Source organism: Neopelma chrysocephalum, unplaced genomic scaffold (assembly GCF_003984885.1).
Source record: "Neopelma chrysocephalum unplaced genomic scaffold, ASM398488v2 Primary Assembly neopelma1_96827, whole genome shotgun sequence".
NCBI lineage: Eukaryota > Metazoa > Chordata > Aves > Passeriformes > Pipridae > Neopelma > Neopelma chrysocephalum.
The window spans coordinates 36,859-48,524 of NW_020925471.1; the positions used below are offsets into that span (position 1 = coordinate 36,859).

The following is an 11,666-nucleotide window of genomic DNA, read 5'->3' on the forward strand; positions in this document are numbered from 1 at the left end:
AAAATTTTTGAGCTGTGTAACTACATAGCCTAGAAGTCTGAAACTGTTCTCCTGTGCTGTGGAAGATAGTCTCATGTGCCTGTACTGACAGCTTGTGCTTGGCTGTGCAGGAAGGGTTTTGGGGGAGGCTATTTATGCTGACAGGAAAAATCTTGCTAATGTGTTTAACCTTTCTACTGGGGCTCTGGGAATGTGTTGAGTGGGGTGTTTTGTTTGGGGTTTTTTGGTGTGTTTTTGTTGGTAAAAAAAAAAAGCTCTGACAGGTAAGCCTGAAATCACTTGATAATACCAGTGAGTTGAAATAAGAAAAACAATGTGCAGTGCTTCTTAAGCAGTTCTAGTTACTAAGTCAAATCTCTCATGTACTAGGTTGTAAATCCATACTATTTGCGTGTTCGAAGGAAGAATCCAGTGACAAATGCATATTCCAAAATGAGTCTACAGTTGTATCAGGTGGACAGCAGGACATACTTACTGGACTTCCGTAGCATTGATGGTAGGTAAAGACTTACATAAGTCAATGGACTTGTAAGGGGAATAATTTTAAATGCAAACATGTCTTAACTTACTTGTTTATAAGTGATGTAAGTGTTGCCCTTTTTTAATTTAAACCAAGCTAGATCTGCATTAATGTTTCTTTATTCCTTCCTGGTCTAGTGTTCCTATGATCAGATGGTTAGCTGTTTCATTCCTTAAATAATCACTTTTTAGCTATATCAACTCCAGAACTGCTCCATTTTGTGTCTGCACCACCACTAATACTGCTGGTGCAAAAGGGGAAGGATTGTGGGAAGTAAGTTTTGGATCAACCTAAACTGGTTTTGCAGCCTCACCCCCAAATTTAAATGTTAATTTAGATCTTAAGTATGGGAACATGTTTTCCTAGTGAAGATAAAGCTTGGCATTTAGGCATGCAAATTTGACTTGAACTGTATGTTGCTGTACTGGGTCTGGCTGAGATGGAGCTAACTTTCTCCATAGCAGCTGGTATGGTGCTGTTTATTTTATCTGTGACTGTGTTTTTGATCTATGACTAAAACAGTGTTATGACTATTGCTGACCAGTACTTGCATAGTAACTAGTCTTTCTGTTTTCTCACTGTGGTGCACCCAATGAGTAGGCTGGGGGTGAACAAGAAGTTGTGAGGGGACATAACCTGAACAGCTGACTCAGCTTGATCAAAGTGGTATTCCATGCTATATGATGTCACACTTAGTAAAAAATCTGAGTGGATGGGAGTTTGGGGAAGGTAACCATTGCTCAGAGACTGGCTGTGCATTAGTCTGCTTGCAGGAGGTGGCAAGTAATTGCCTTTGCATCACTTTTTTTTTTCTTTCTTCCTTCATCTTATTAAACTGTGTTTATCTCGCTCTATGAGTTTTCTTGCTTTTGTCCTTCCAATTCTCTTCCTCCATTGCACTAAGGCAGGGTGGAGTGAATGAAGGGCTGACTGGGGGTTTAGCTGCCAACCAGGTCCAACCCATCAATGCTAGTAGTAGACAAAATTTGAGATGGGAATTGCATGCTTGCAGTAAGTGAAGTCTTGAAAGCAGTTGGACAGATCTGTAGAAAAAACTTATAGAGTGACAGTAACACAGCATACAACTCTGTTGTGGTTTAAGCCCAGCTGGTAACTAAGGCCCACACAGCCACTCCTTCACTTTCCCCAGGTAGAATAGGGGAGAGAATCAGAAGGGTAAAAGTGAGAAAACTCGTGGGTTGAGAGAAAGACAGTTTAATAGTGAAAGCAAAAGCCACATGTGCAAGCAAAGCAAAACAAGGAATTTGGTCACTACTTCCCATGGGCAGGGCAGTGTTCAGCCATTTCCATCATGCATAACAGTTACTTGGGAAGACAAATGCCATCAACTCCAAACATCCCTCACTTTTTTCTTCTTCCCCCAGCTTTATATGCTGAGCATGACACCATATGGTCTGGAATATCCCTTTGGTCAGTTGGAGTCAGCTGTCCCAACTGTGTCCCCTTCCAACTCCTTGTGCACCCCCAGCCTCCTTGCTGGTGGGGCTATGTGAGAAGCAGAAAAAGCTTTGATGCTGTGCAAACCCTGCTCAGCAATAATAAAAACATCCCTGTGTTATCAGCACTGTTTCCAGCACAAATCCAAACCATAGCCCCATGCTAGCTACTAGGAAGAAAATTAACTCTATCCCAGCCAAATCTTCAAGTCAGATACCTTCCTGAAAATGGAGGAGCAAATATAGACTGGCCATAATGCTTGTTTAAGAGCATAGTAGACTAAAGCAAATTATTTATAGCTAATGGTGTACCTGATATGCCTAGGAAAGCATGTGGCATGGGAAAAGGATTCACTGGAATATGGCTGGATCATAGTATAGGATGGCTGAGGCTGAGTTTTGTGACAGTTTACCTGATCTGACTTGACACTGCAATTCTTGCCTTGTCCCTTCTGACAATACAAGTGCTTGCTTAGATCTAGTAGTATTTGATACAGGGGATTAATCACTTTCCTGCACTGACCTCTACTGTAGTATAAGATGAATGCCATTCCTGTTGGAGGGGAGATGACTGCTTAAGAGCCATGCAGCTGGAGCAGCTGCAGTCCTGACCTCAACTCTTGAGGAAATACAACCCAAGGGCATGAATTTGGCATCTCTCTTCCAATAGTGAAGCTGATCTGACTTTCCCTCCATCACAGCTAACTGTTCTCTATTCCTCTTACAAACTGTAGTTTAAAGTAGCTTTGATGTGAAAACTCCTGTGTTCACTAACTTCTCCTGGAAATAACTTCATGAAAAATATGGTGAGTGCTGGTCTAAACTAGATCAGATAGTCCTGGAGCACAGTTCAGAGCACAAGAATAATTTGCTTAAGGACATTTGATTCTGTGTTGCTATATGTATAAGCTTTTACTTTGTATCAACTATATACAGTTGCAAAAGCTGTTTATGTATTAATCAAGATTTAAAAAAATAATATTAGAAGTGTGAAAAGGGGAAGAAGTTTGCTGTTCCTATGACTTATTTGGTACTGATGACTAATTTTCCTCCTCCATTTGCTCCCCAGATGAAATTACTGAAGCAAAATCTGGGACTGCAACTCCACAGAGATCAGGTTCTGTGAGCAACTGTAGATCCTGTCAAAAAGATTCAGATGCTGATGCACAAGGAAAATCTGCAGATATATCCCTTACACCATCAGTGATCTCTTCACTTGATTCTTCTAAAGCTGACTTAACTCCAAGACCAGGGAGTCATACAATAGAGTTCTTCGAGATGTGTGCAAATCTTATTAAAATACTTGCACAATAATTTTGAAAATGGGCTTATTTTTTTTACAGCAATAAGCATGCCTAAATCATAGTCAGATGCTTCCAGTTTTAATCAAGTTAAATTAACTAAGGTGCTGAAAAAACTAGCCACAGAATGCAATTTGCAGAGGGATTGGAATGATTATAGGCAGTTATGTATATTATTTTGAAGCTGGAATGAATTCTGATTGTCTGCTGTCCAATAGCATAATACAGGTACAGGAAGTCACATGCCCTTGGGGCAGTGTTCATAACACATTAGAATTCATATAATATTTAAGTTATGCTGACCTTCTTGTTTTTTTCACTGGTAATACATACATCTAATGCACTGTAAGTAAATTTATACTTACTAGTTCAATGACTTAAATATGAATTGTTGATCATCATCTATAGTTGTGCCTCAGTTGATCAGAATTGTCAGCATCTAACAGTAATATGTTAAAACTGCTGTTTCCTCTCCCTTATTTGGCAGTAAATGATAAAGGATAGTTTTAATGCATTTGTCCTGGTTTTAGCTAGGGTAGAGTTAATTTCTTCTCAGTAGGTGTTACAGTGCTCTGTTTTGGTTTCAGAATGAGAATGGTGTTGATAACACACTGACTATTTGGTTTTTGCTAAGTCATGTTTATCCTAAGTCAAGGACTTTTTTTTCCCTTGTCTCATGCCCTGCCAGTGGGAGGGAGCATAGCTGGGACAGGTGACCCGAACTGACCAAAGGGATGTCCCACACCATAGAATGTCATGACTGGTATATAAACTTGGGGGAGTTAACTGGAAGGGGCTGATCTTGGTTCGGAAAGGGGGGTTTGGCATCAGTCAGTGGGTGGTGAGCAATTGCATTGTGCATCACTTGTTTGTTTCCTTTTTATTATAATTATTATTTACTGTAATTATTGTATTTTACTTTATTTTCAATTATTAAACTGTTCTTATCTCAACATACAAGTTTTATTTCAATTCTCCTCCCCGTTCTACCAGGGTGGGGGGGACAGAGGGGGGGTTGAGCGAGGGGCTGCATGGTGCTTAATTTCCATCTGAGCTTAAACCATGACAGCATTATAATGTACTGCATTTAAGAACGGATAAATTTTATTCAATCCATGCAAATCCAGCCAGGTGGAAATACATGTAGGTGCTTTGTAATGTGCTAAGAGTGAAATTCTGTGGGCTGTAAGCAAAACAATTCAGGCCACAACAGTGGTGAGAGACAATGCTGAGAAGACTTGGCACTCTGTGGGCTGAAACAAAATGTGCCTCTGTGAAGGAGAACTGTCAGCAGATTCCTTATCTGTGCAGATTTACTAGCTCATATCTTAGCATGGTAGCAGCACATCAGCTCCCCACTGCTACTGCAGGCTGAGAATCCTGTTCCTTATAAACACATGCATGTAGTTAAGAGCACAGCTCTAAGGCATCTTGCATGCTGTTCCAGAATCTAAAATTTTCACTGTTAAAAATATGTTCATACTTTGATACAGCTGTTATATAATATATGCTGTTAGCATATTATATAAGAATCCCCTTTGCAGTTGAAAATACATATATAGGTTTAGGTTTTCCCAAGACACCTTTATAGTGAACTCTGCCATTTAAATTGTGGCATTAATAGTCCAACTTTTCAGCTGAACATTTAAAACTGATCATGACAACTTACCATAGAATGGTTTGGGTTAGAAGGGACCTTAAAGATCATCTATTTCCAACCCCCTACCATGGGCAGGGACACCTTCCACTAGACCAGTTTACTTGGAGCCACATCCAACCTGGCCTTGAACACTTCAGGGATGGGGCATCCATAACCTCTGTGGGCAACTTGTGCCAGTGCCTCACCACTCTTATAGTAAAGAAATTCTTCCTAATATCTAATCTAAACCTGTCCTCCTTCAGCTTAAGGCCATTCCCCCTTGTCCTATCACTACATGCCCTTGTCAAAAGTCCCTTTCCAGCACTCTGGTCCCCCTTTAGGTACTGGAATGTGCTATAAGGTCTCCCTGGAGCCTTTCCTTCTCTAGGCTGAACAGCCCCAACTCTCTCAGCCTGTCTTCATAGGATAAGTGCTCCAGCCCTGTGAACAACTTAGTGGCCTCCTCTGGACTTGCTCCAACAGTACAGCTGGACACAGTACTCCAGGTGGGGTCTCACAAGAGCAGAGTAGAGGGGGAGAATCACCTCCCTCGACTGACTGGTCACACTATTTTGATGCAGCCCAGGACATGGTTGGCTTTCTGGGCTGCAAGTGTGCATGGCCAGGGCATGTTTGGTCGGTACTGGGACCAGTGTTATTTAATATCTTCATTAATGACATAGACGAAAGGATTGAGCGCACCCTCAGCAAATTTGCAGATGACACCAAGCTGAGTGGTGCGGTTGACACTCCTGAAGGATGGGGCCATCCAGAGGGACCTGGACAAGCTTGAGAAGTTGGCCCATGGGGATATCATGAGTTTTATCAAGACTTAAGTGCAAGGTGCTGCACCTGGGTTGGGGCAACCCCCAGTATCAATCCAGGCTGGGGGATGAACAGATCAAGAGCAACCCTGCCGAGAAGGACTTGGGGGTGCTGGTAGATGAGAGGCTGGACATGAGCTGGCAATGTGCGCTTTCAGCCCAGAAACCAACTGTCTACTGGGCTGCATCAAAACAGGAGTGGCCACCAGGCTGAGGGAGGTGATTCTGCCCCTCTACTCCCTTTTGGTGAGACCCCACCTTCAGTGCTGCATCTACCTCTGGGGTCCTCAGCATAGGAAGGACATCAACCTGTTGGAGCAAGTTCAGAGGAGGGCCACAAAGATGATCAGAGGGATGGAGCACCTCTCCTATGAGAAAAGGCTGAGAGAATTCGGTTTGTTCAGCCTGGAAAAGAGAAGGCTTAATGGTGACCTAATTGTGGCCTTCCAGTACCTGAAGGCAGCCAACAAGAAAGATGGAGAGGGACTCTTTACAAGAGCCTGGAGTGACAGGACAAGGGGGAACAGATTCAAACTGAGAGTAGGTTTAGATTAGATATTAGAAAAAAAATCTTTGCTGTGAGGGTGGTGAGGCACTGGAACAGGTTGCCCACAGAGGTTGTGGCTGCCCCATCCCTGAAGTGTTCAAGGCCAGGTTGGATGGAGCTCTGAGCAACCTGGTCTAGTGGAAGGTGTCCCTGCCCATGGCAGGGGGTTGGAACTAAATGATCTTTAAGGTCCCTTCTAACCCAAACCATTCTGTGATTCTGTGATTCTATGATAATTACAGTGCATTAGCTGTTTTGCATTATTTGCCTAGGCACTGTATACATACAAGTAAGTTTAATCTTAATAACAGAAAAGTAAGATTACCACACATTTACAGGAGATGAAGAAACTACTAGAGTAGCTAAAGCATTACTTACTTACTGGCCATTCTGTGATTCTGTATTGAGCTTCTCATCCACAAACATCCCCAGTCCTCCCCAGGGCTAATTCTTAATCCATTCTATGCCCAGCCTTTACTTGTGCTAGGTATTAAAAAAATTTTTAACAGTGTATTTCTTTTACCAGTGTCATAAATCATACTGAAGTTATGGTTTTTGCAATGTTTTGGGAAGAAAATTGAACCTTAAATGTTAAAATTGTAGCTAGTACTTGTGCAAAAACATTTAATCTATTGTAAACTGGATTTAATTATCCTCAGTTCCATTTTCATCTAGCACTAATAGATGTAAACATTGCACAATAAGCTATGTCATAAAACATTTAGTTTTGCATTCAACCATGATTATTCTCTTCAAAATTTCTTCATTATCTACTTTGTTTTGAAGATTGCTCTCCTGGTTAGAGACCGGAAATCAAGGCATTACTATGAACAGTGAAACTTTGACCCTGGAAATGAATGGGAGTTATTGTCAATGTCTAGCTGAAAAATGCTAGCTGCAACTATAAGAATAGTGTAATCCAGGCCAACTGGTTCCAGTTATGAATATGCACAGCACAGAATTTGATGAAACTTGAAGCTGCTTAAGCCCTGGAGCTCCTATAACTGTTCTGAACTGGGAGATGTTGTGGTCTGCCTAGTATGTAGGTACAAGTTACAACTTCAATTCTTTATCCTCAAGTGTTACACACTGTCCCTGTAATGCACAGCTGTATTACTGTATCTCAAAGTGGAAGATTTCTGTTAAAGAAAGCTTTGGGTTTAAACTCCTGAGATTGAGATGTCAACATGAGAACAACTGCAAATCCTATTTAAGTGGAGGTTTGTGTTTCACGGAGTTAAATACTGCACTTGTACAATATAACAAATGCACAGATTTTATTTTTTTTGCAGTAATTCCTCATCTGGAACTGCTTTGGAATCACTGAAAGAGTTTCCTGTGTATGTTAAAGTAAATATTTGTAAATGGTATCTGGTCCTGGTTTGCAAATTTGTAATGCTGACCACAAGTGTAAGGTGTCAAGGTGCAAAAGGCTTTAATTTTTGTATACTTTTTTGGCACTCTTATGCATTAAGGCAACCATGGTTATTATTTTGTCTTGGTATCTGGAAGTTGAAGTGAGTTTCTGGCAGAAGTGTACTGTATGCATAGCTTTATTTAAAGTAAATTTTACTGGTATGATATATCAGTTTTGATGGACAAAAGTTTCCTACTGGAACAGAGTTGAGGTGGGGGTTTTTTGTTTTGTTTGTTTGTTGGGGGGGGTTATACAGTGTGGGGGAGGGAGAAAGAGGGACTGACGAGCTATTTGAATCCACAACAGTTGTCTGTTGTGTAACTTTCTTATGTTTTGTAAATCTTGCTGATGAAACTGCTTTCTTCAGATGTTCCTACTGATCTTGCAGACCATGTTTTAGTATCACACTAGTATCTGCCAATAGGTTGTGAAACAAAACTTCACTGAAAAATGTGCCAGGATTGTAAGGAGGCAACTTATGCAAATATACCAATTGATCTATATTCCCAAGCTTTCTTCCACTGGAGCACGTTGAATTATCTTGCCTTTATATTGTAAATTTTTTAAAAATGTGGACAAACATGATTGACCCATGTGACTCACTAGGTAATGGATAAAAGTTTCATCCCGATGGTGCAATATTTTTTTTAAAAAATCATAGTTGTTTTGATATGAGTGTTTAATAAAAACTTGGAAATAAACTATATTTTACCAGTTGATTACTATTATAAGATGTAAAGTCCTGTTTGTTAACAAAGATGTGCCTACTACCTGTGTTGTGGGTTGGTTTGTTTGGGGGTTTTTTTCTTTCAAAGCTGAATGTCTCAAATATGTCTTATAACATAACAAGCCCTCAGCCCACATGGCTTCTTGTTTCCTGCCACCTCCCTGTTGATTATGTTGGGCCTTGTTCCCAGCTGGGGTGACCTCCCTGCTGGAGGCATCTGTCCCAGGGATGCTTTGCTTGCTGTGGAGCTGCTGTGGGGGGAACATTCCCCGGTAGGCAGCCATTCAGAAAGCATTTAGGGCTGTGCAGCAGGAGGTCTGTGTGGCCGTTGCAGCTCATAGTGGTTTTGTTGTCCTAAAAGTAGGGTTCTTTCACCTGACGTGCAAGAAGCCGATCCACACACAGAGTCGAGTTTTTGTTTTATTACGTCTGCACAAAGGTGGGTGCTGGGTAGTGAATCCACAAAGTTGGCACACCCTCAGTATGCCAGCTATCCATATTTATACACTTCAAACAGTGAAAAATAGACATTTCCCATATACAAAATAATCTAAAGCCATTGGCTATACATTCCTTCATCTCTGTTTAAAGATCCAGTACACAAGTATTTTACAGTGCTTGCTCTATGGGGAAGTGGCTTATGTAAGGAACAATTACAGTTGATGGGCAGGTATTTTAATAGATTAATTTTAATTTGTTAATGACTAAAGGTTAACACAAAGTTCAAGCAAAATTCTTTTGCTTTATCAGCAGCTTGTTACTGTGTTATCTCCTCGTTGATTTCATTTATGGTGTAATCCTGCTCTTGCTTGCTTCTCCGATCGTGGCTCCTAGTTTCAGCTAGCTATCTACAAAGTATATTATATATGCAACAAATCCCCCCCTTGAGGCTTGTTTAAAAATACTTATTTTTCTTCAAGTCTCATTTTCATGCCATTTCTTTAGCATAGTTCATTTTGTTGCTTCCCTTTCTTGCTGTTCAACATCTGCTAAAAAGTTTTGCTTCATTCTTATATTTGGCTAATTGTCATTCCCAAAAATCCTGCCTAGCCTTTATATATTTTGCTCCCCGTTCTTTCCTTTTTAAATCTGGGGTCATCATCATTATTTCTTGTTCTTTGTTTCCCATGGTCATTTTAGTAAAACAAAAAGAGCAACATTGGCTTATAACAAAGACACAGACAAATGTTAGTATCACTATAACAATTAGTCCTATTATTCTCCTAAACCAACTCTGCAAGTCTGGTAACCAAGATGTAAGCAGCTTCCATACTTCAGCAAAACCTAAGGATGTATCATCACTTTGTAATTCATGTAATATTTTTACTTTCCTTATAAGATTTGTTGTTATCATTTCTAGGCTTAAGCAAACAAGTATTTTTATAGATTACCGCTATAACTATAGGTAGCAATATCACTAACACTCAAAAGCAATAACAATAGTCCTTGAGGAGAGTCTAATTCAAGGTTTTTAATTCAAGGGGATTCAGATTCCCAGGTGCAATTCATTATATAAGGTTCTTGTGTAGTTTCATTTTTAATGGCCCCAATGCTGTCAATGTCCACTGGTGATCCAGAGGAGCTATCTTCAAACTGGAATAGTGAATCCAAGAGTTAATTCCTTCTACCTTTACTGCTGTGTAGGTTGTTCAAAGTACCAAATGGGGTCCTTTCCACTTTTTCATTAATGGCTCAACCTTCCAAGTTTGAATGTAGACCAAGTCTCCAGGTTCAAAATAATGCACCGGAGAGTCCAGAGGAAGTGGAATCTGCTGGTTGAGATACCTGTGCAAGGAAGATAATACCCAAAAAAGAGACAGCAAATGATTTCTCGTAATCCCCTCCCGTTCTAAGTGCATTTGGTCAGTTTGATTTCCTGACAGGATATGGTTTTTCCATATAATACTCTGAAGGGACTTCTTTCCTCTGTAACCTGTAGAGTTATCTTAATTCTCATCAATACAATAGGTAAAACCTCCTGTGTTTCCTGACATAATTTTGTGATTTGCCTCTTGAGAGTCTGTAGGAATAAGACCTACAGCCATGACATATGCCATGAGATATGTGGTAAAAGGATTGCCATGAGATATGCCATAAAATATGTGGTGAAGGGATTAATGTGAGCGTGATAGCCTACTGATGGGGGTGATAGGGTGTTGGGTGGATGCTGGATGACCCTTATCCCTGCAATTGGCCAGGTGGAAGTGATACTAAGGTGTCACAGTTCTGTTCTGCCCTTGCACAAGATCCACAGCCTTTGTAAGGTCTCTCTTTGTAACTCTTGATATCTTTAATTTACATATAAAGTGTCTGCCCTCCCCCATTTATGATGGCAGTAACAGGATATTTGACTACAGTCTTACCTCCACTTCTCCCAAGAATGAAAATATGACTACCTTGCAGACAAGTTGATGGGCTTTCTCTTCTCTCCTCCCCAAAGCAGAGACACTTCTTTGGTAAGATCTGTACATCCAACTGCATCAGAGTATACCTGGGAACACTTGAACATAGCGCTATACACCTATATTTTGTAGATCTAGTCCATTTATCACCATCAATCTAAGAAGAATCTATAATCTGTTGCTTCAATAAACCATGCTATTTGTGAATCTGTGATCATGGAAGTTCTTATTGAGCACTACCAGACTTCTTCTAGTGTTGAATCAGTATACCACACTATTGCTGAATCTGTGATCGAGAATGAGACCAGACTTACAGTGTAACCCACACTATTTGTGCATTTGGGATCTTATTGAACGAGACCAGACTTACAGTGCTTATTGGTTCTAATCAGAAATGAAGCCCAACTGCACCCAGACCCTCTGATAACTGAGGAACAACTAGAATGCAAGGGGGTTATTTTCTGCTCAACAGAGTGATTAATTTTATCTTTCCGCTTGATTGCAGTCTCCAGGGAGTGTGCAAATCCCATTTCATTCAGAGAAATTTTTATACTCCCTGAACTGCCTCTGAAACAAAATGGGGTCCATTATCTGAGGATAAACCTTTGGGGATCCCAAACCTAGGAATTATTTCCTTTAGCAGAATTTTAAACAACTTTTCTAGCTCAATTGTTATGACGTGTGAAAGCCTCTGGCCATCCTGAGAAGGTATGCACTAAAACGAGCAGATATTTATAATGTCCACATTTTGCTAACTCATAGAAATCTATTTGCCAATACTCCCCAGGAGTTATTCCCCTTTTTACCTCTCCCACTGGGGACTTGCTTTGGA

General features: G+C 40.5%; 1 protein-coding gene across 1 annotated transcript in view; it reads left to right on the plus strand.

Annotated features, from left to right (window-relative positions):
* LOC113960656 (5'-AMP-activated protein kinase catalytic subunit alpha-1-like) overlaps positions 1-3,291 on the plus strand; it is a 28,951-nt gene extending 25,660 nt beyond the window's left edge. The window contains exons 9-10 of the mRNA XM_027670326.1: positions 370-496; positions 3,047-3,291. Coding sequence (XP_027526127.1) covers positions 370-496; positions 3,047-3,291 — 372 coding nt within the window. The remainder of the gene's footprint in view (positions 1-369; positions 497-3,046) is intronic.
* Positions 3,292-11,666: the final 8,375 nt, after the last annotated feature.